Consider the following 25,112-nt stretch of genomic DNA (forward strand, 5'->3'; position numbering starts at 1 on the left):
TAGAATTTGAAATCAATCCTTCCTTACACATATTTTAGATGGAGATATGATCTGAACAATTTTGAATTCTAAAAGAAAATCTTACTCTCAAGCAATGTAGCATGTCCAGGTCTGGCTAGTTGGTATAGAACAAAGGAAATCTGTCTTTTAAAGTCAGCTATGTCTGTTTAGTGACTTAAGTCACAAAATTTCATCAATGATCATCTTTTGTTGATCTGGAAAGGGAAAAAGCCTCACTCTGTCCTAAAGGTCAGCTGAGATGAGATAGGGGACAAGATACTTTCCATTTAACAGTTCTTTCTAAAGAGAAGGAATGTCATTTCATAGATCATCCACTTAGGGATGGAAATAACTCAAAGGTCAATGAGCCCAAACTCCTTTCTTTGATAGAGAAGGCTTAAGTAAGTCCCAGTGCTGTGGGTTTCTCTCTCTTTACCACTCATGAGTAGAACCCTTGAGTAAAACAAGGACATCTCTGCTAATGGACTGCTCAGCTCTGTTGTTCAGGGTGCAAGCATGTTTCTGAAGTTCATACAACCACAGGCAGCACTACTTGGAGAGGATTTGCAAAGAAAACAATTTCTTACTTTTGATTACATATTTGGATCCTTTATTAATAAGGAATAATTTTGTTAACATATATAACAGGAAAGCAGTGAGGTAACACCATGCACAAAGTGCTGGAAATGGAATCAGAAAGACCTGCTTTTCATTGAATCTTGCCTCAGACACTCACTAGATGAGTGACTATGGGCAAGTCACTTATGCTCCTGAAGTCTTGGTTTCCTCATCTGTAAAATGAGGGCATTGGACCCAATGGCCCCTTTCGAGTTTTAAATCTATGATCCTATGAAAATATTAGAACAGGGTTTATTGCAAACCAAGCACGAATGTCCCTAAAGATATCTCTATCAGTACTCAGATGCTTGACCCATGGTATGCACTCAATAAATCCTAAATGAACAGAAAATGTTAATAATGGCTTCGAGGTTTCTTCTTTGATCTTACAGTATAAGTGTATAAAACAAAGACTATTCACAATGTTTTTATAGCTCTGAATTGGATTCAAATTAAACTGACAAAATTAGCAAAAGAACGAGCTTATGGTGAACATTGCTAAGGTTCCTTCTAAATCTGAAATTCCTCCATTTTGACTGGGTTAGTAGATATTGTATATAGATCTTCATATTCTCCTAAAATTCATCCTAATTTTCCTTAGTCTAAAAATTTGAATTCATGTCAAAATTGCAAAATAAACAGGTCAAACAAAACTCAACTAATTGCAGAGGATAAAAACATACTTCAAAAAGAAGTATATCAGCACTGGTTGACACAATCAATTTTTGGCACATTTGCTTTTGTCAACAATGATGATGCAAGTATTCTCTCAAAATCAGAAGTAAAGGGGTGGCTAAGTGGCGCAGTGGATAGAGCACTGGCCTTGGAGTCAAGAGTACCTGAGTTCAAATGTGGCCTTGGGCAAGCCACTTAACCCCACTGCCTTGAAAAAGCTAAAAACAAAAAAAATCAGAAGTAAAAGAACTCCTCAAGTTGTTTACAATGAATATCATCACCACAAGAATAATATAAAACTAGTTTTGAGTTAGTGTCTTTTTTTTTGGGGGGGGGGGGTCACTGGAAAGCATTAATGTGAAATATTCAGTATAAAGGGAAGATCCTAGGACCAAAAGATTTTGATTTGATAAAGACAAGAGAGATCATCTGTCCAACCTTTCCATTTTACAGGTAAAGAAACTGAGATCCTGGGGCAGCTAGACAGCGCAGTGGACAGAGCACTGGCTTGGAGTCAGGAATACCTGGGTTCAAATCCGACCTCAGACACTTAATAATTACCTAGCTGTGTGGCCTTGGGCAAGCCACTTAAACCCCATTGCCTCGAAAAATCTAAAGAGAAATTGAGATCCTGAAGAGAATTGTGGAAAAAGGAAAAACAAAGTCAACAGATGGGAAGTGAAAAGCATAGTTGGGGGATTAGAAGCCTGATTCTATTACAGGCTGACTGTGGGATGTTGGAGAAATCAGTTAATCTCTGACCTTGAGCTCCTCCTCAGCAAAATGAGAATGTCAGAGTAAGTGATCTTGAATGTCCACAGCAATTAAACAAAGAGACTGTGATATTAAGAACAGTAGAGTAGTTTTTCAGATAAGGGTTTCTCTAAATGCAGAGGTTTCAAAAGAAAGCCTTACAGACTGGGAACAGAAGCAGGGGGTAAAGCTCCCCTTTCTTCCTCAGGAAAAGAAGCTGAGTTAGAAAGCTACAGAGTTCCCTTCTAGCTCGAGGATTCTAGGAGCTCTCTGACCATCACAATTCAAGTTACTTTAATCAGTACACATTTCCTTAAATTAAGACAAGAAATACATTTCTCTGCATTAATAATAATAATTAGATATTGAGCTTTAGGTCTGGAACTCAAGAGAAGCAAGATATTTTGTCCCAACTCTATGGTTTTAGTGTTGAATTTTCAATTTTTGATGTAGTTTCAAAAAGATTATTTGTAAACAGCCTAAGAAAATTTTGACAAGTAACAAAACAATGCCTAAGAAAATGCTAAAAAAAAAAAAAAAGGACCTCCAACTACTTATAAATGACCTATGCAAATTCATTACTGATACAGTAAGTGACTACACTCATTGGCAGGCATTTCAAAGACTAGTACTCACGAATCTAATTAGCAGCACAGCAGGGCTTTAGTTTATCCTTTTATACTGTGCCAATAAATGAATTTACAAGGAAAAAAATAGCACAAACATTATAGAGATTTCACTGGTAATAATTCACCAAAGTACTCCCAAAGGCAAGTGTTCATGGAATTCTGAATGTTTCGATATATCATAAACTACCTTTTAAAAAAAGAACTCATGACTAAAATCCATAGAAGAGAACAAGGTTTACCTCAATACATCTGTGAGCTCATCAATGTGGATGATGCAGAGGGGGTTTGGATCCACCAATGATTCAGAATGCAACTCAACTGTCTGACCACCCTGAGTCAGGGTGTTTTGTGGAAAATTTTCCCTAACTTTATGGAGGACTCACTTAACCTGATAAGGCCCCTCTCATTTTCTTCTGGTATAGGAATGATGCCAATGGACAACATTCAACAGTTTCTCCTTATTCTCACCACTTAGACAGACCAGTTACTTTTTTTCCCACTTACATCTTTGAAAATACCTTTTGTTGCCCTTTTCCTTCATAAATTCCTTAATGATAAATGTGTTACTCTCTAATCATACGCAAAATGCTTCTCTCAATCATCCTTCAAGTGAACTTTATTCTCAATTCTTTGTAGATCAAAGTTCTTCAGATTGAAATATATAAATTTTGCATTCCAGTCAAATTTAAAGATCTTTTCATATTTCAGCAAAAGATGGTTAATGAACTGAAATTTATTTTCAAGAAAGTCTTACTGCAAATGTTTATCTTGATCATTACGTTTCTTGTTGCCTAAGAAGATGAATTCCAAAAAGAAATTGAAAGAAATTCTAACCCCATACCAACAATTTCCTTTTAGTCTTCTACTATTTTTAGATACTAAAAATCATACCAAGACTAAAAAGATTTGATTCCTTCAGTAGTGAGTGACTAATGGATAGGTATTTCATACGTAATAATAGCTAAGTTAATGTTTCTAAGCCGTCTAAAAGTCATATGCTACTACATGCCATCTACTTCTCTTCACTACCCTGCAGTGGTGACAGAAGTCACAGAAGGGACTGAAGGCCATTTTCTTTTACTTTATTTCAAAGGAGTTTACAACAATGTGACCAGACAAATAGTGATGGGTCTCTCCATATCCTCAGAAGGCATATACCATCAACTTCCTAAACTATAATGCCAGTTTGTCTGGCATGGTAGACTCTGAGGAACTTGTGCTTAGTTGAGATGGCCTTTGTGACTGATGATCCTTCCATTGCTCAGTAAAGTATCTATGGAGACCTTAGTATGATTTAAACCCCAGTCAAAAAAAAAAAGATTAATGACTAGTGGTTTAATAAGTGACCCATGGTCCTATGGTACTAAGCAATGCAACTGGAAAAGAATGGATAGGGAGATAGATAGATAGATAGATAGATAGATAGATAGATAGATAGATAGATAGATAGATAGATAGATAGATGATAGATAGATAGATAGAAGGAAGAAAGGATGGATACAAACACACACACACACACACACACACACACACACACACACAGGCAAAAACACATATACCAGCTTTTTTTTAATTTTTCACCTCTTTCTCTCCAGGATCAATAGTGATGATTAAGCTGCTCTTCCCCTTATAACACAGTAATTGTAAACCACACACCAGTCTTTGCATGGACTCTGTCTATAGTTGGCATACATGTCTTCATAGCGCCTAACATATGGGTACAAACAAAGTGAATTGATATCTAGTTTTCCTAACATTTCTTTTCCACCTGAAAAGGATTCTTTCTTAGATCATTCTGCTTTGAGTCACAGACTGACTGATACATGAGAAAAGGGGGAAAAGGCACAATTATTTGAGGGAAATGCCTTTTTTTCTCCTCATTTCACAATGAGAGAAAGCAGGAAGATCAAATAAGATTTAAAAAAAAACCTTTTATTAAAAAAAACCTTACTTTATTTTTCTTTCCTTAAGGATACGATTTCTCTCACATCACATTCAACTGAGATCAGTGCATACCATGGAAACAATGTAAAGACTAACAGAGGGGTGGCTAGGTAGCACAGTGGATAAAGCACCAGCCCTGGAGTCAAGAGTACCTAAGGTCAAATCTGCTCTCAGACCCTTAATAATTGCCTGGTTGTGTGGCCTTTGGCAAGCCATTTGCCTTGCAAAAACCTAAAAAAAAAAAAAAAAAAAAAAAAAAAAAGACTAACAGAATGCCTTTTAAAAAGAAAAAGAAAGGTTGTATTATCTAGGAATGGAAGTATTATAACACAGGGCATCAGTTCTGTCTGTCAGTCATCCAACTTAAAACACACCCAAATGACACTTCCCGAAGAACCAAGAGAAATGCTATTCTGAAGCTGAGACCAAATCACGGAGAATCAAAGAAGCTTTTATACATATTAGTGAATTTGTGAACACTACAACAACATTTCTTTCTTCCTTTAATAGTCTAACTTACTTGAAAAATGACCAGTTGGATACTCATTACTCAAATCTTATTCACAGCTCCCAACCATATCTGAGTTATCAACACTGATAATAGATATCATTGCTCACAAATTCCCCAAAACACAGAAAATATTTTGACATTAATAGTAATGCTATGTTTATGAGAATCATAATACCTGAAAAGCAAATGAATTTATATGTCCCTAAGAACTAAATATGAATTAGAGATAACTCTAGATAAGGGGAATCAATTGCAGGGAAGTTGAATAAGTTAATATGGTACTCCATAAATTATTGCTTATAATATACAGTATTATCAAAAGCTCTGAAAAAGTACAAGTTAAAGTGATATATGTTGCTATCTTTGAATTATGTTCCTATACTTAAGACCATGTCTTTGATTTAAAATGTTCCAAGAGAGCTAAACCTGGTCTTGGGAAGTAATAAATCCATTCATATTTTTCTTACTTCACCACTTTGCCAAAAAGGGTCTGGAACAAAAAATAGATAAAGAACCACTATAATAGATGGACCATAGCAGCTCTGAAAGTAATGGAATTAATTACACTAACAAGATCAGGATTTCATTTTCAAAACAGAAGATTGCAATTAAAAACTGAATTATACTTCTAAAAAAGGTACAATTTATTGCTAATGAAGAGAAATAATTATTGAGATTCTTATAGTAAAGAAATAACCGTCTATTCACCTATTTAAAAAAACAAACATGTGCTTAACTCAGCCTCGGAATTAATGGGTACAGGCAGATTTCACTAAGAACAAGGAGAGATTAATTGCATCTTGATATGTTGGACCAGTCCAACACCTTGCCTTGGGCAAGCCACTTAACCACTTAACCCCCACTCCCCCACTGCCTTGCAAAAACCAAAAAAAAAAAAAAAAAAGACAGCAAATGCCTTCTGCTTAATTAATGCTTCTTGAGGACTTGATCGAGGTGTGCTTCTGGGAAATTCTAATGCTCCAATACTCCCTCCTTAAGGAAGATAATTGCATGTGATATTGTTTCAGAATGGGGACAATAAGTAAATCAGCAGCAGAAACAATATGCAATGACCGTGACTATGAAGCGATCACAAAATGTGTCAAGATTATTTGTGTCATTAGAACTGTTGTTCATAATACAGTAATGCAAGGAAGAAGTTACCCTCTATGAGATAAAATATATTTTCAAGCAAGGAATGCTGTACCTACAGTAAAAACTGGAAGTGTACAACCACTCATACTTAAATTAAAAAAACCTTTCAAATTTTTCATGTGCTACAGCTGGAAAAAATCTAAGCTTTCTAAAATGATTAAATTTACAGGGATATATTCCTTGTCAGTATATAAATGATACAAATGTTAAAAGATGGAATAATGAATTAAGAAACTACATCCTTTTTATTTATTTATTTGTTTGTTTGTTTGTTTGTTTGTTTGTTTATTTGTTTGCGGGGCAAATGGGGTCTAGTGGCTTGCCCAAGACCACACAGCTGGGTAATTATTAAGTGTCTGAGATCGATTTGAACCCAGGTACTCCTGACTCCAGGGCTGGTGCTTTATCCACTGCGCCACCTAGCTGCCCCTGAAACTACATCCTTTTAAACAATAAAGTATATTTAAACTATTTGGTGTATTCTGAAGGGATTATGAAGTCTGGGATCTACTTTTGCATTTATATTCTAAAGGTCACCATCATTTATACCAACACTGAGTAACTCCTTCCTATGATAAATGACACTGAAACATACCTAAAATTTTAGAAAGCACTTTATATCCATTATTCTTGTTGATCCTCACAACAACCTATGAGAGAAGGATTATAGCTAACACTGCCAAGATTTTACAGCTGAAGAAAATGAGAATCCTAGAGGCTAAGTGACTTTCTTGAAGGCACACACCTAGACATGTCAGTGATCCAGAGCTTAGGTCTCTGCTCACTGATCATGATGATCAGTCTGGGTTCAAACTCAGGGAGATAAGGCAAAATGACCTACACACTGCCACTGTAGAGGTTACACTTTATTTTAAAGAAACAAAGCTCACAGAATTTACAGAATTACAAAATATTTAAAAAATAGAATGGCATTTACAGAGTGATTGGGAAAGTCAAAAATATGTTACAGACAATAAAAGATGGAAAACTTCATCAAGTTGGTAAAAAATGAAGAATCAGGAGGATTTCCAAAATGAAAAGGAAATAAGGAAGAAATAGATGCAAGAAAGGAAAGCAATGAGTCAAAAATGTGTTATAGTGAAGAAATCCTGTATAGATTTGTAACAGGGAGGAGTGTCAAATTTTGGCTTGGCCTTAAGAAATAGAGAGCCCTGAAGACTGGTATAAGATGGGGGGATAGGGATAAGGGAGGGATCAGCAAATCAATCTTCAAATTCAGGCTTCTTAGTTTCATTAAGCTGGGAGAACCTGGGAAGGAAGTTAACCTCTTAGAAATCCAGTTTCCTAAGCTATAATATAAACTTCATAGGGTAAGTATGAAGATCAATGGAAAATGTCAATGAGAAAAAAATCAGAAAAGCAACATGAAGTAGTAATGACAGTCTAAAGAAACTAAAAAAAAAAAATCCTCAGTGTCATGAATTCAACAGTCAGCTTCTAGAAGCAGCACCCAAAGTTATATGAAAAAAGCTCTAAATCACTATGGAATAGAGGAATGCAAATTAAAGCAACTCTGAGGTACAAATGGAGAAATCTGGGAAACTAACATATTGTAGTTGGAGTTGTGATCAAATCCAACCATACTGGAGAATGATTTGGAAGGAAGTCAAAAGATATAGATTATGCTGATAAAATCATGGATATCCTTTGACCCAGCACAACCACTCCTAAATCTGTAGAAAAAAGAAAAACATCAAGAGGTGCAAAAATATGTAGTTGCAGCTTTGTGGTGGCAAAGAATTGGAAATTGAGGGCATATCCATCAATTGGCAAATGGCTGAGCTAGTTATAGTATATGATTGAGATTATGTCATGAAAAGCTGAGGAAGATGTTTTAGGAAAAAACTTGACTTACATGAACTGATATAAAATGAAATAAGCAGAGTCAGGAGATGATTATGAATGACTTAGCTATTCTCAGCAATACAACTATCCAAGACAATTTCAAAAGAATTAGTAAAAACGTCTAAAGAACTGGGGTAGACTGAATGCAGTTTTTATTTTATCATTTCTGGGGTTTTTGTAGTCTATTTTCTTTTTTGCAATTTGGCTAACATGGAAATGTTTTTCAAGACTGAACATTTATAATCTGGATCAAATTATTTGCCTTCTCAAGGAAGCAGGAGGGAAGAGAAAACAGAATAGAATATGGAATTTTAATAATAAAACTAAGTTTTAAAAAAAGACATGAATCCAAGTCCTATTTCATATATATATTATGGCCATATGACTCATGTTACCTTACCTCTCAGTTTCTCAGAACAAGGATAGTCACTGTAGGTGACAGGTACAATAGACTTTGGCAGAAGTAATTTCTTAACCCCAAAAAAGGGGAAAAAAAATCTTAATTTTTATTAATTTTTATGCTTGAGCTACAGAGCAATATGAAGTAAATAACAGGTAAACAAGGAGTTAATCCTATGAAGGAGGAGAAATGTACCAAGAAGTTCAGTGGCTATCAGTTTTTCAAATTTCAGATGATTGATAGTGATATTTTTCTTAAGTTCTTTGTTATTTGCCTTTGGTTGTCCTGGTCTTTCAATGATAAAGTCTCCTTTCTGTCCAAAATTGGCCTTCTTTGACTGTTTTCATAAGTAAGTTATAAGATAATCCATTTTTGAGAAACTGTTAAAGTCCTTCAAAACTGGTTTCTTAAGGTTCTGATTTTAAGAAAAATTCAATTATGAAAGTCAATGCCTAGCAGTAATTTCATGTTTGGTTGTATATAAAGGTATAATCAGAGGATAAAAGATATATCTATAGAAAATTCAAAAAATATATAAAAACTATATTGTGGCAAGAGGATATTATTGTGTAAAGGTCCTTGTTATTAAAAGTGATCAGAATAATCTATACTAAAAAATTGAAAATAGGATCAATTTTTAACCTTCTTAAACAAGACTAGAAAGATAATAACAAAAACATAAGGCAAAGTGATAATTATACTGATTTAGGTTTTAATACCACCTGCTATGCAGGAAGGATTAAAGGAAAAAAGATCTCAAACTAGTAAGGCAACAATTTTTGGTCAACACAAAGCAAATTTTTTTAGGCTAAAAGTAAAAGACAGAGTATAAATTTTAGGATTCAAATAATGACCCTCACCAATATATCAAGTACTCTTTATACAAAGTAAATCAAGCACCAATTAATTTTTAGTGCTAGAAACTGTTGTGAATTTCAATACTTTCTTGTTTATTAAATTGATGTTTTTCAGAAAGTATTTTTTAAAATACATGTGCTTTTTAAAGTTTTAAATAGTTTGCTTAAATATCTCCTAGATTTCTTCAAAAGTTTTGTTTTAAAAAATTAATAAAAACTAATGCTGAGAAAGAAATAATTAAAAAATACTTATCATTTTTATCTAAGTCTCTTTTGCACTTAGAAACTACTATACACTGTTTTTTTTCAAACAAAAAATACTTATTTCAAGCAGAAATTCTTTCAATGTTTAAAATGTCATATATTGGAAGCAAGATTGGGGAAAAATTGAAAAATTCAAAAAATAAAATGTCATATACATCAGGAAATCTTAACACAACTAATATTACTCTAATTCAGAATTCTACCAAATGATTATGCCTTTTTTAGGAACATGCTCATTGACACAACTTGACACTTTTTAACATAAAGGTATAACAAAAAGAAAAAAGTATCCACCCAATTACTGGGTCGTTCATCAATAATACATTCACATTCCACCACAATTTCTTCTAGAAAATCCAATTTAAAATATCCTCATCCCTCCAGCCATCTCCGAGCAGGATAAGGGGCTCCATTCCATTTCATAGCAGGCTCCCCCAGGAGGGCCATGGCTGCTTGTCAGTTATGGGGCAGAGCAGGTTCCTGGTGGTTTTCTGGGAGTCCTGGGGTTATACTGCCTGGTTCATGAGATCTCTTTTGAACATAAATTCTGTGACTCATGTTAACATTTTATGTTTAGTTTAAGAAAAAGGCATTCAGGAGTGGCTAGGTGGCACAGTGGATAGAGCACCGACCCTGGAGTCAGGAGTACCTGAGTTCAAATCTAGCCTCAGAAGCTTAATAATTACCTAGCTGTATGGCCTTGGGCAAGCCACTTAACCCCACTGCCTTGCAAAGAAAACTGTTCTAAAAACAAGAATTTTGCACATGTAATGAATATCTTCAACAATTTTTTTCCCATTTTAGAGCAAATAGGTGGAGGGAATTAAATGGATTTTTCCTGAATCTAGATTTTTTTCTTCTTTAATTCATCTCTCTCATACTTTCCAAAACAACCTTTTTCAACCAAAAGTCTATGTCATTACCCTCTTGAATAATCTTTGGTAGCTCACTGTTGCCTTCTCCATTTTATTGAAAGCCTGTCACACAAGGCTTCAAACCACTCATCAAGCTTATTTCACTTTACTGCCTTTGTATTCTACATTTAAGTCAAACTGGCTGATTTCCTGTTTCCTGAAAGGACAATCCATCTCCTGCCTCCTCCTATGAATTTCCTCTTTCATTTGAATTCAGATTTTAATTAGAAAGATTCTTCCTACAAATTTAGATTTGACTAAATTTAATGACAGGTACAATGAAGCAGATATAAGATGAATGGGAGCAAAAGAGGCTGATATAATTAACAATCATTTTGCTTTAACCTAGATTTTTTTAATCACAGTAAAAGAATTCAATTCATTCAAATTAAAAGAAATAAAACACTACGCATCATGAACCAATTTTTGAAGAAAAGCTTGGATAGAATATTTTCCTTCTAACAAAGTATTCCAGTTCTTCAAAGGTGGGCCCTCAGTGACTTGGTCACAGGTATCACAACATTTGACCGCACCTTCTCAGCCCAATGCAGAATAAATCCTGGGACCCTGAAATACCCTGTCGGGCCCCCAGATATTAAAGCTACTTAAGAATAATCAGTTCTTTTCCCCAACCAGCAGACAGGCCTGGCCTGCCAAGAAGGAAACATTACTAACCTTTTGTTGACTGGCTTCTCATCCTTCTCATAGGGCCGAACGAACCATTTACCAATCCTGACAAAGTTTTTATCCATCAGGCACCTACAAGCAATCAAAAGGGAGGGTTTTTTATGGCTTCAACAATAAGGTGACCACTCCTAAAACCCTTAACTACAGAAAGACTCATTGTGGAAGGAACAATGAACTAAATAGGCAAGCTGGCTCAAACCCCTCTTTTAACTACAAGGGGACTAATTGTGTTCTGTACCTTTCTGAAAGAATCTAAAGTGCCCCTAAACCCTATCATAGGGAAAACATAAATAAACATAAATAAATTTTTAAAAGTGGAGGGGGGGGGGGGGCCTTTATCATAGTAAGGAAGAAATTTTAAAAAATACCACACAGACTTCATTTCAAAAGTGAATAGGACTTGCACTTGTTCAAAATCGCTCAAAAGCATTCCAATCTATTTAGTTATGTATGAGGTTAATACAACCTGAATTATTTTTGGATTAAAATACATGTGAGATCTTATAGTGTAGATGAAACAACATGGAGAGTGATGAAGGAATAAAACTTGGAAACCATTATATATTTTAGTCATTGGCTCAAAGATTTTATTTTACCACTTCAATTGGTAAACAAGTTATTCAATATTACTATTTCAAGATTATCCAACACTGCCTTCTAGTGATACTTAAGCTTCTAAGATATTCCATTCCTTTGCAGATCTATTTAGTATCACCCAAAAGAACCATTGACTAAATAAGATCACATAAAGAATAAATTATGAATTAATATGGAAGCTCAAGAGTTTACAGAAAGGGCAACATGAGTGAAAGCGTGACTATCCTGAGAAAACAGCAAAACATAAATTAAATCTAATATGACCATACAGCACATGTGTGAAAGATGTTTGGGAGCCACCACCACACTACAACTAATAAAAGTCACAAATGCTGTTTTCTGATTTCATATCAGAAAGCTGAGGGCAGTCAAGGACACAGTAGGGAAATGGTGATAATGTGCTGATAATACAGTCTGAGATTCAGTGCACTTGGGCAAGTAGCTGTTGTGGACACTAGATCACATTTCTTTGCCTAAAAATGTCAACAAAAGGATATTATCACTACTCCACAAATCAGCAATGATCCTTGAATCTGAATTCTTAAGTTTGATGTAGTGATGAAGTTATGATATTACTGATGATATATAGATTTTTCACTTACTGACAGGTCTGTGTATTATGAGTGAATTTCTCTGAGGTGGAAGGAAGACAAGAAACAAACTATTGTGTTCAATTCAACAAACATGTATTAAGTGCTTACCATGAGCAGGGCCCTGTTCTAGGGAGACTAAGGAAGAAAAGAAGAAAAATAACCTAATTAATGCTCAAAGGAAGTTTATTCAGGAGTGGGGGGGGGGGGGGGAACAAGGGGAAGATAGGGAAAAAAACAGGAAGATTTATGGGGGGGGGGGGAAGATACAACCTATAGAATTTGATATGAACACAGGAAAAGTACAGACCTCTTTCTACAGAAATTCAAGCCCTACATCCAGCTTAAATGATAACTGGAAATTTCCAAGTGAACATCCCATAATTTTCTCTTTAAATTTCCCAAACTAACTTTGGTTACTACACATTTATTCTTTACCCCAACTTCTCGGGTTGTCAAGGAGAATATTATTCTTCCAATCACACAATTTCACAATCGCAGATTCATCTCAACTTTTCAATATAGGACACCCCTTAATTCAATCTGCTACCAAATCTAACCAATTCTACCTTGAAAATCTCCTTATTTATCATTCCAGTTCAATCCTGCATCACATTTCCCACTTCTATTACTGGACCCAAACTAGAATAGCATGTCTACCTGTCACCAATTTTCTCTAGACCTAGCTGCCAAATTAAGTAGTTTAAAGTTAAATGTGATTATTAGAGGCAGCTAGGTGGCACAATAGAGAGCCTGACCTCTGCCTCAGCTAGCTCAACCAGCCTCCCAGAGTTGTGAGAATCAAATGTGATTTTTAGAGGCAGCCAGGTGGCACAGTAGAACTGGTGTCAAGACCTGAATTCAAATTTGAGCTCAGTTATTTTGTATATGGGTGACCCTGGGTAAGTCTCCTATGTAATTCAGTTGGTCTGACTTTCCTCAATGGCAAAATGGGAGTCCTAAACAGTAAATTCCTACCAGAATTGTTATAAATATCAAATGAGATAACTTGGATAAAGTTACGTCTTATTATTTGTGACATTCTTAGAAATGCTACCACTTTGTCCAGGGCCTGACACAGAGGAGTCACTAGATAAATGTCTTTCCTTTTTCCTTCCTAAAAATGACTGTTCACTCTCTGCTCAAGAACTACCAAAACTTCCATGGGGCCCTTCCATTTAGAGCTCTTCACAATTTGCCTTCCGAAGGCTCACATGTTCCTCCTTTCATGGGTTCTCCAATCTGGCCAGATCCGACCTCTTGACATTCCACATACAGGATATTTCATTTTCTGTCTTTCTCTTCTTCTGAAGTTCTATAATCGTTCCATCTACTTCCTCTCCTCCCAATTGCTTCTCAATGCCTTAAACATCTATTCTGATTTTTGTCTCACTGCTTAAATAAAACTGCTCTCCCCAAAGGCACTTTATCTTCTGGACTCTGTCTACTGCTTCACTGCTCTACACCATGTGAGACTGGTGATCATCTGCTCCTCTCAGAGGATCACTCCTGGTTTAAGTTTTTTGGGGCATTATTTCCTAAATTATCTTGACTGGCTACCCTTCCTTGGCCTCAATGGTTGTTGATAGTCTGCAGTGGTTTTTTGTTTTTGTTTAGTAAAGAGTTTCTAAATAGTCTTTAGGGAAGGGAAAATACCAAAACTAATGCAAGGTTCATATATGATACTAAAGATATGATCATGAAAACAAGTTAAAAACCACATTCTGACAAACTTTCCAAATTTGACCTGCTAGAACAATCAGCCTAAATATTCTCCAATAGAGTCACATGTGAAGTTATTAAATCCACACAAGATTCTTTGAAAAAAATACAACTAGGGAAAATTCTTTTCAATGATGTTCTCACTATATAGAAAAGGAGAGAGGAAAGGGAGTGTATCTAGTCACTAAATCATGGGCAGCACAGACAAAAAGGAGGAAGGATTCCATAAAGAAAAGTGAAATTCTCCAAATGCTCTCTTTTGAAGATGGCACTATGCTAACTACACCTGAGTGTTAAAAGAGCCCCTCACTAATATGCATTATTAAGTTACAGATTAGACAAGCATGATAAAAAGAAAAAAATGAATAACTTCTATGTCCCAGTTCATTCAATTTACCCTAAAATAAGGGGCAGCACTAGAAGGCACTGAAAAATGAAAATGAAAACTACTATCCTTTCTCCAAGAGATTGCATTCTGCTGAGGAAATAAGAAAATAAAATACATACTTGTAAGAGAAAAAGAGCCCTAGCAAATAGGGAAATGTAGGAGGATTCCTCAAGTAGACAGCATGAGATGGATAAAAGCTAAAGATCCTAAGAACTAGAGATGAGGAGAGAGTGCTTGTCAATTGAGGAAGTGTTGGGAGAAGGAAAGGAGGAGCTTAGATGGACTGAAATGTGTGAATGGGAAAAATAAGAAATAAAATTGTGAAGAAAGGGGGTGGCAGTTTGTGATGGCTCTAAATGCCAGACTAAGGAGGATGTGTTTCATTCACAGAGGCGATAGAGAGATGCTAAAAGGAAGGATGGATGATACATGTATAGTGGGTAGCAATGAACATTTCGAATCTCAGTTTGGCAGCTGTGGAGAGAAGGAAGCCTGGAGGCTGAGGAGACAAATGATACAGCTCCCAGATCAGTGAAGGCAACCAGTAAGGTGAGCTACAGAAAGGGAGCATCTGTACAAGAAGAGATAAGGGAATAGGTACAAGATATCTTAAGAAAGAAAAACCAACAGGGCTTGGAAATATATTTGCATAAGTTATGAAACTGAATAATTAAAAAGATCATGGAATCCTCAAAAGATTATAAAATATTACATAAATGAGTGTCTTCAAGTGAAGGGGGAAGGGAAAAATTCATTCCATTTCAAACCTGATGAAATGAATACGTCATTAAAATAGAGATGTCCAGCAAATAGGTGCTGAGATGGGAGTGAAGCTCACATGCTAGAACAGGGTTAGCTATACAGTTACACAGCTTTGGTATCATCTACATCGAAATGATAATTGAATCCATAGAAGCTGATGAGAATGCAAAGAGAGGATTGTTTGAGCAAGTATAGTTGTGCATGAATCTGAGACAAGCACTGCAGTTGGGACCAGGATTTAATAGGAGAACACAGCAGGCTGGATTTCATTTGGCAATTTACACAGTACTTTCAATGATTACAAGCTACACCCCAGGCAAAAACAATCTTAACATAAACGTTCTCCCAGTAATGCTATATGAAAGTGATTTCTGGAATACTATACTCTCGTAAAGAATTCAAGTTGTGGGACAACCAAAGGACAATGAAGAGAAGCATTGGTGGTTACACATAAGCTACAACATATTTCTAACAATGACATACATTTCAATAAGTAGTGGAAAAAATAGCCTCAAGAAAATGCACGCACAAAAAAGAATGCAGAGTCCCAAAGCAAGAGGGAGAAATGGGAAATGGAGAATCAAGAAGATTGCATGAGTAACTACAAAATGTAAAAAAGACCAAGGAGATCTCAAGGGAAATTCTGTAAGAAAAGGATGGACACAGAATGGGAAAGCAATTGATACCATGGTAGGGAAATGTCCACAGCATTGGATGACAGAATCACTGTAGAACATGCCTCAAGTCTGTGAAGATGGGTATGTGCACATAAAAAAAAAAAACATATGTCAAAATGAAGTTTACAAATTATCAAATGATCATAATCTTCAAACATTTGAAGGGCTTTACTCTTTTCCTTGCTTTAGTTGAGAAACAATAAAGTATATAAATATATAAATTTTCATTAAACTTTTTTTAGTTTCCAGTTCTTTTATTTTAGTCTTAGTATTTTGAGTTTTACAATTTTCCCCTAATCTTACTTCCCTCCCCCACCCCCAATTTTCATTAAATTTGCCAAGAAAAACTAGCAACAAGTCATCTAGTCAAATATAATTACAAATTCATATTTTTAATTTTCCTAAATATATAAATCAGTGAGTAAGAATGACCTAAAGATATACTAATGAAAAATGGGTTATCTTAGGTCTAGATTTCAACTTAGAAATCTGTCAGAATCAAATCTGACATTGTTGCTAATGTTAAATGACAATTTCATTTTTAGATATAGAATTATTTTAAGAATATAATTAAGAGATTGCACATTCAGAAAAAGTCCTAAACACAATGTCTATTTTTGATATGATAGATCTGTATACGAGTCATGGACACCTAACTATAGATGTGCCCAGTACCTGTTCTAATGCATTTTCTCCTTCTATATTGTTTCTATTTATGCATCCATATTATTTTCTATTGATCAATTTCCATGGATTCAATTACCATCACTACCAGATGATCCCCAGATCTACTTAATCAGGCCTACTTCCCTCCTGATCTTTAGTCATGTCTCCAAATATCTACTGGACATTTTAAAAACATCAACATGTCCAAAACTGAACTCATTTATTTTTCCACCAAACCTCTCTTCTTCCTATTTTTCCTATGTCTGTCAAAGGCACTACTATCCTCAGGCCCGAAGACTCCAGATAATAACTTTAACTGCTGACTTTTTTACCAATACCCATTCATTTCTAATCCATTCGTAAAGTCTGTCAAGTTTCCTTTTTAACAGCTCTCATTTACACCTTCTTCTCCAACAATGTCATCACTATACAGAAAACCTTCATCTCCACATTCTAAGACTTTCTTCACAGACCAGAAGAACATGATCAATTTTTGCCCTTACTCAAACCACCAGAGGAACCCTGAAAGGTTACAGGTTTCTAATATAAAATATTCTTGATACCCTGGAATAATATAATACTCAAGAGCCCACAAGAAAGCAACTAATCCCAAGAAGACAAAAGCCAATTTCAGACATTTTGAAATCTGTAATAAAATCTGAAGCTACGAAGTAGGCTAGAAGAATAATTAAACAAAAAAGAATCCCCCCATTAAGAGCTATAACAATGACAAGGACTCTCAAGAAACTCTGAAAAGAATAACATCAAAACACCTGTAAGAAAAGCCTCAAAGAAAAACAAAACTCCTGACAAGTTCAGCCAGAATTCCCAGAAAAAGAAAAATCAAGAGTGTTTTTTCAAAAGAGTAAAAAAAATAAAACTGTAATAGCAACCAAATACAGAGTACTTGAATGAATGGGAAAAGAAATGGAGGATCTAACAGCCTGAAAGGAGAATTACATTGTTGCATTGGAGGGTAGAGAAGAAGAGAACTCCTTGAAAATTTAAAATGATGAAAAAAGAAGGTAATGATTCTACAAGACCACAAGAAATATTAAAACACAGTAAAAAGGCTAAATAAAATAGCAGAAAATATAAAGTATTGCCCAGGATTGTAAAATGATTTGGGAGAGAAAATTTATGTATCATTAGTCTACTTAAAAACTACTATAAAAATAGAACCAAATCTTAAAAGAAAACTGTCCAGAGTTCTTAGAATCAAAGAGTAAAGTAAAAATAGAACTCTGAAACTCTCTTGTCTTTCCCTAAAAGAAATCCCAAAATGTGTGTGTGTGTGTGTGTGTATATGTGTCTGTTGTGCATGCTCTCCTCCTCAATAAAACAATTACCCTCTTTCCCAAAATAATGTTGTCTCTAGCATAAAATATGTATTTCTTTACTGTGTAAAATTAAGTGCCAGTTTGGCTTCTTCAAGATATAACTATGGTGACTACCATGGAAAAATGTGTAACATGATCATGTATGTGTAATTTATGTCAGATTATTTGCTATTTTAAAGTGGTGGGGGGAGGTAGTAGGGAGGAAAAACTTTACAAAAATGAATTTTGAAAACCATTCCTACCTAAAATTGGAAAACAATATATGAAGTGGAAAAATACAATGTGCAAAAAATACTTTCCCTCATCTTTAAGACTAGGTGTCTCCCAGAGCCCTTGCTCTAGAATATATAGTAACTAATTTCTGTATTGTGAATCAACAAGTTATATTTAAAGATGTGACTTTTAAAAGACCGACAACAAAATACAAATGGGGAATACTAATTTGCGTGTTTTCAGTTTTAGCCTTTAAAATCCACACAGTGAATTTGCTTTGTTTAATTAACTCTTAGAAATTTTCCTTTAAACTGGTTGTTCCCTCCACTATTTCTCACTATTTTATGAAGAACATTATCTTTCATCATCTTTCTTTAAAATGAACTTAAGTTCCATACCAGTGTTTCCTTTGCCCACCACCTCTCCCTTGGCAAATAAGCATTTGCAGATCTTTACTGATTTGACCTCTTTGACAATAGCCAGATTTACAACCACTAAATTTCTAAGTGAAATTCTTGCCTTATAATTCTATTTTTTAATCATCTATAACTGTGAGGAAATTATTATTCTACTGCTACAAACATATTATTAATTTCTGATCCATTCACTTTTTCTTCTATTTATGTCAAGATCTCACTCCTGAACAAGTCATTCAATGAAGAGCATGACCAAATAATGTGATCAATCCGCGCTCCCTTAACTAAGTTGGACTGGGCCTCACTCACCTGGTAACTGTTTATAAATTGGACCCATCTTGCCTTAGATCCTTGGGAGCTTGTGTCTTTGATCTCTGCCTTAGAGTTTGAGGCAACCTAGCTCATGAAGGAGAAATAAAACCACAGAGACTCTGATGGGTGCCCAGACTGTTACAGGATATTCAAAACTCATGCTATTGGGGCAGCTAGGTGGGGCAGTGGATAGAGCACCAGCCCTGAAATCAGGAGAACCTGAATTCGTATCTGGCCTCAGACATTTAATAAGTATCTAGTTGTGTGACCTTGGGTAAGTCACTTAACCTCATTGCCTTGCAAAAACAAAAACAAAAACCAAAACCCGCATGCTATTGTTATTGTTGTTTAGAAGTTATTTTAGTTATATCCCACTCTTTGTAACCCCACTTGGGGTTTCGTGGCATTTTACAGATGAGATACAGTCCTGATGCTACTTAGGCTAAAAATTCTAATTTCCCACAGGATTTCTCCACCTCATTGTTAAATATTTAAATTAAATTATGGATCAATAATTTTTACCAATTAAATTATTTTCCAATTAAATATTTACCAATCAGGGTTGCCAATCACTTGTCAAGGGAGGTCCCAATAATGGGCTATCAGGAAGTCATTTGAACATTTAAGATGATACAAACCTTTTTCTTTGATTACCAAGAAAACCAATAACCATCAATTTATACATTATAGGTTAGCCTACTTAATAAATTGATTATTAATACTCAAAAACTTCATCTTAGAATTTTATTTGCAACAAATTCTTTAAGTATTTCAAGGTAAGGTAAAGCTAACCATTACCATAAAATCACTGTACTAAAGATTAAACAATTGAGAGGCAGGTTAGCTTTATCATAATGTCGAAAATTTGTCACCAAAAATACTACTATCGCCCCTCAGTGCCTCAGTGACATGGGAGGGACTATATCTAAATGGCCAAGGCCTCCCATTTTATCCAGACTATCACCATTAGTCCTGCTTCTTAATCACAAAGGGTAGACAGTTATGGAAGAGGCAGTGAGAATGATGTAATTCCCATAATTTTAATTAACATAAAGTACACATCATGCCAGCATTCAATTGATGTCATGGACTTCTTTGATTACAGAGGGCAACAATCACTTTAAGATAGTGGCAAGCTATGATTTCCATATGGATCAATATGATATGTGAAATCAGTTTGATAATAACAATATCATTTCTATAGATTCTTTCCACAGGCAGGCTCAAGCCCTGGAAAACAATGAAGTCATAGTAATTTGTTTAAATCCTGACAAGTCCTGCGTTCTTTTTCATGTGTTAAGTATAATCTGTACTGTGCCCAAGCAGAATAAAATGTTATCCCCAAGAATATACAACCACCTTAGCTATTCCCAAAGGATTTCTGCACACCTGTGTTGTCATATTTGGATGGTCACAGCTAATTTATTTGTTGTATTGTCCTTCATGATGGGCTTTTCCTAAGATCACTCTAGCCACCAAATAATTGGTTTATGATGCACCTTATCTTCTCCTTTTCCCAATTATGATCATGATCATTATCAGGTAAGGTGAAGCTTCAAGGAAGAAATAATCCTATAATTTGCAAACTGGCCACTACTTGGATTACTAGTATTCTTGCCTAAGTCAAACCTATGTTAAAGACTGGCTCATATAGTTTTGTGAGTTTTTTTCTTTTTCTTAGTCTTTGAATAAAGGAATCACCAAATGGAATAATAATTCTTAGATGATTCAGAAAAGAATTGGGGCCAGAAGAAGATATGAGTTGAAATCTGGTTTCAAGTAGATTTTTTCTCTGATAAACAAAAGCCTGTATTTTTAATACTAATACCTTATCAGTGCTTTTGTATACCTCAGAATGAAAGCACATTTTATTTTTGATGAACTGAAAATGAAGATCACTCAAAGATTAATCAGGAAGTGAACAATAACATGAGCAGATTTAATCCTAGACAAGGAATTATCAAAAAGTAAGTCAAAATATGTCAGGAAGAACATACAAGTAAAAATCATGGGTTAACTAAATGGTATGAATGAGATTTTGATGAAGTATATACAGTTCATTGTGATTGTCTATATTATCAGAATATACTGAGTACTGGGAAGATCACCTGTGACAAATAAGTGGGAGAACACAAACCAGAGTCACACAAGACAGATAAAGATCCATTCCACTGTGCAAATCAACTATAATATTAAGATTGTGGAGGGAGTTAAACTGAAGTCAGGACAGGAGGGAGAATGATGTCAGAATTTGACCTATAGTGAACATTCTCTAATCTTTACTGAGAATAAGGAAATTTGCCCTTTGTCTTTCATCACCTCTCCAGTTTTCTATGACAATGGCTTGACAGTCACATCTGCCTGGTCTTTCAGTAACCAAAAATGTGGTTCATTTTAGACTGGTGCTTCAAACTCATTTGATTGTTCAAGTACTCTCTTCCTACTTCCTACTAATCTAGGGAATAGATCCCCCTTAGTCATTTTCCCCACTATACTTTCTGTTCCAGAAATCATTCTGCTCAACAGAGAAACAGAAAGTAAATAAGAACTGAGTATCAGCAATAATTATTCCTCCATCCTATATGACCTTGGTCCTTTTCTTTCTTTGATTCTCCTCATATCCTCAATTGAGAATTTTTTGTTTGTTGGGTTTTTTGTTTTATTTGGTTGGGGTTTTTTGTTTTTAGTTTTTGTGAGTTAATTGACTTGCCCAAGGTCATACTAACAGGTAAGTATTAAATGTCTGAGGCTGGATTTGAACTCAGGTCATCCTGACTCAAGGGTTGGTGCTCTATCCTACCTTATAGTTGATTAGTTGTGGTATGCCACCTAGCTGTCCTTCATTTTAGGTTTTTGCAAGGCAAATGGGGTTAAGTGGCTTGCCCAAGGCCACACAGCTAGGTAATTATTAAGTGTCTGAGACCAGATTTGAACTCAGGTACTCCTGACTCCAGGGCAGGTGCTTTATCCACTGCGCCACCTAGCCGCCCCCAATGGAGTTTTAAAAAGAGTTTGTCTTTTCTTTTGCTGTCCCCATCAGACAGTTCATTCTAAGACATAAAGTTTCTGACACTACTGTGGAAAGAGCATGGATAACAGATGCAGAAGTCATAAACTATTAGCTAGCCATGATCAAATCTTTTTTTGTCACCAAATTACCACCTGTATTGCCTGTGGCCCCATAAGGAGTTCTTGGGACAACTTTTCCATTTCTTTCTTATTGGAACTTTCTTTTTGTCTTTAATTCTTCCCTTCCATCCCAGCTTGATTTTCCCTTAAAAAATTTAAGACATGAAAGCTTTGCTCTGAATCCTTTCAAATCTTCGCTTCCAAAATCTAGGGAACAAGTCAAACCACAAATTTTCTTCTTTTCTCTAACCACAAATTCTAACACTGAAGTAGTCTCTTCCCCATAAGGTTTCCATCATTTCCCCCCCACCAATTATTCCTAGAAAAAAATAAAATTCAGAATATTTTCCTTCATTATTTTAACAATAAAGGATGAAATCATTAAGACAGGAAAAATTTTAAAACACTTATCATGGAAAATACCATCCATTTCCAGAGATGGAACTGTGGGGTTTAAATCATGATCCAAAATTTATTTTTTTCACTTTTTTAAAAGTTGTCTTATGTATATCACTTTTTTCTCTCTAATGCTTTCTTTTGTTGAATATGATTCTTCTCTCACAACATAATCAATATGGATCTATTGTTTACATAGTTATAAATGTAAAGCCTATATCTATAGATGAACTTTCTTGGGGGGGGGGGGGGTGGATGGAATGTAAAACTCAAAATCTTGGAAAAAGAAATTGGTAGAAAATTACCACTGCATGTAGTTGGAAAAACAAATGGAAAAAAAAAAAAAATATATATATATATATATATATTTTTTTTTTTTAAAGGGGGGAGTCAAGAAAACATTAGCTCCTTTGATTATGGTAAAGAGAGGGCCCAGGCAATCTCTGAATTAAAGAAATTTCCTAGTACTGCTTTATTATGCTACTGCATTATATTTGTGATTTTTTTCATAAATTGATGTTTTCTCTTTTTATTCCAGTATCTAAAGAAGTCTAGAATAACAGTATCACTTCTCTTTCTCTCTACTACACTTTCCCCTCCCTTTCAGGTTTCTGAATTTTTTAACATGACTAAAACTTAATATGTAATATTGTTCTTTCTCTCAACTTTTATCCATTCTCCTGCATAATGAGGACAGAAAGTCAAGAATCAATCAGTAAACATTTATTAAGTGCCTACTATGTGCAAGACATTTTGCTAAGAATTGAAAATACAAAAAAAGGAAAAAGGAAGTCCCTGCCCTCTAGATGCTCACAAGCTAATGGAGAAGAAAACAAGCAAACAAATTAAAGACAGGATAATGACAGGAAATAGGAAGAAGTCAATAAAGGGAAAGTGCCAACATTTTTTAATAAAAGTTTAATATTGGTATTATCAAGAGAAGAGTCACTTTCATAAAGAGGAAGGTGATAACATTAAGAGGGAATGGAACATGTTTCCTGGACAAGATGTGATTTTAGTTGAGAAAAGTCAGCCATAGTCTTTTCAGAATGGTATCACACTATGTCTCAGAATGAACCTCGTCTGGTAGGGAATGCAAAAGACAGCAGCACAAAGTCTCCATTATAAAGGCCAAGATGAAGAAGGAAAGTGTTCCAGGGAGAGAGGAAAATCAGAAAAAAAATGCCCAGGACTGAGGGATGGACAGGCTTCTTAATGGAATAGTCAGGGTCACTGGATTTGGGACGATGCAAAGGGGAGCAAGGTCTGAAACAGGAAGGGCAGGAGGAAGGTAGATACCTTCCCTCTGCTCTTACCCTTCCAGTGCTGAGTTCTTACCTTAGGATTTTTATGTTTGTCTTCTTGCCTTAGGATCTGAAGCACACATACTTCGTAAATTTTTAGGTCACTGAGGCCAGGGAAATTTTAGTATTAATAGCTCATTACTTAGATTTTGTCTCTTAGGAGCTTACAGAAGAGTCTCCTGCTATTTGAGTTGTAGGAATTAATGATCTCCATTGTAAAGACTAAAGCTATTTCCTAGGGGAAAAAAATCAACAAATTCAACAAAGATTTGTCTTAAAGAAACTTAGAACCAAAATTATTCTAATATTCATAAGATCATCACACCTGCTCAAAGAATTCCTAGCGTGGCAAAAATTACAACAAGCTCATGATTTTCCTACGTCGGTACATGTACCTCAAATCATGGCAATAACAGTTCTCGAAAAAAATGGTAAAATGAACTACTGAATGACCTTTCTGGAAACTATCACCTGCTGCCGAATGCTTCTTTTGCCAATAGGTGGGTGTATGTGTATGTATCTATCTTGGATTATTATAACAAAAACAATAAACTAGGAATGACAGCATAAAAGTCTATTTTACTCAGAGCATAATTATGTAGAGAGATCCGCTGAAAAAAGATTTAACATGGCCCTGAGCTATTCAATAGCATGCTGTCTTGCATTTAGTAAGTAATGAATAATAAAACAATACAAATTAATTCATATTCACAAACCATTTATTAAGCTCTCACTGTGTACCAGGAATTGTGCTAACTACTATGGCTACCAAAGCCAAGAAAGGTCTTTTCCTTAAGAAGCTTCTATTTTCCTGGGGGGGGCCGCGGGGTGGAGAGAAGAGAACAAGCTAAGTTCTTGCTTACACAGATGACTTAGTAGAAAATAAAAATTGATAGGAGTTCTTTACACAGTTGTGAAAAAATAGAAAACTAAGGGGTGTCCACTTCTTAGGAAATACAAAGGAGTGTCCACTTATCAGGGCATGGTGAAACAAGTAACATTATATAAATGTGTAAAGACAGGGAAGTAGTGCAGTGGATAGAGCAAGAGACTTGAAGACAGAAAGTCCTCTTCGCATCAGTTTCTTCATGTGTAAAATGAAAATGATAATAGCTGTCTTCCAGGGTGGTTGAGAGGATAACAATGAAGTGATATTTATAAAGTGCTCTGTAAACTTTAAATTGCTCTAGAAGATCTAGCTATTTAGCCTTCAGTTATTGCATTAGTTAAATAGTTTCGGAGAAAATTGGGAATATGCATATAAATTCATTCAGAGTGAAGTAAACAGCACCAAAAAAAAATTTTCAGTATAAAAACATTACAAAAA

General features: G+C 35.1%; 1 protein-coding gene across 6 annotated transcripts in view; it reads right to left on the reverse strand.

Moving 5' to 3' along the window:
* The window catches only part of MED13L (mediator complex subunit 13L), a 344,978-nt gene that overhangs the window by 120,534 nt on the left and 199,332 nt on the right, over nt 1-25,112 (reverse strand). For 4 of the 6 annotated variants that reach the window (XM_074205887.1, XM_074205884.1, XM_074205883.1 and 1 more), the window contains one exon: nt 11,262-11,345. The exons of 1 other annotated variant lie outside the window; for it this stretch is intronic. In XM_074205887.1, coding sequence (XP_074061988.1) covers nt 11,262-11,338 — 77 coding nt within the window. In that variant the 5' untranslated portion in view covers nt 11,339-11,345. Of the gene's footprint in view, nt 1-11,261; nt 11,346-12,571; nt 12,599-23,819; nt 24,021-25,112 lie in introns of all 6 variants that reach the window. One more of the 6 variants, XM_074205888.1, reaches the window with a different exon arrangement.

The sequence above is a fragment of the Macrotis lagotis genome, chromosome X (genome assembly GCF_037893015.1).
Source record: "Macrotis lagotis isolate mMagLag1 chromosome X, bilby.v1.9.chrom.fasta, whole genome shotgun sequence".
Lineage (NCBI taxonomy): Eukaryota > Metazoa > Chordata > Mammalia > Peramelemorphia > Peramelidae > Macrotis > Macrotis lagotis.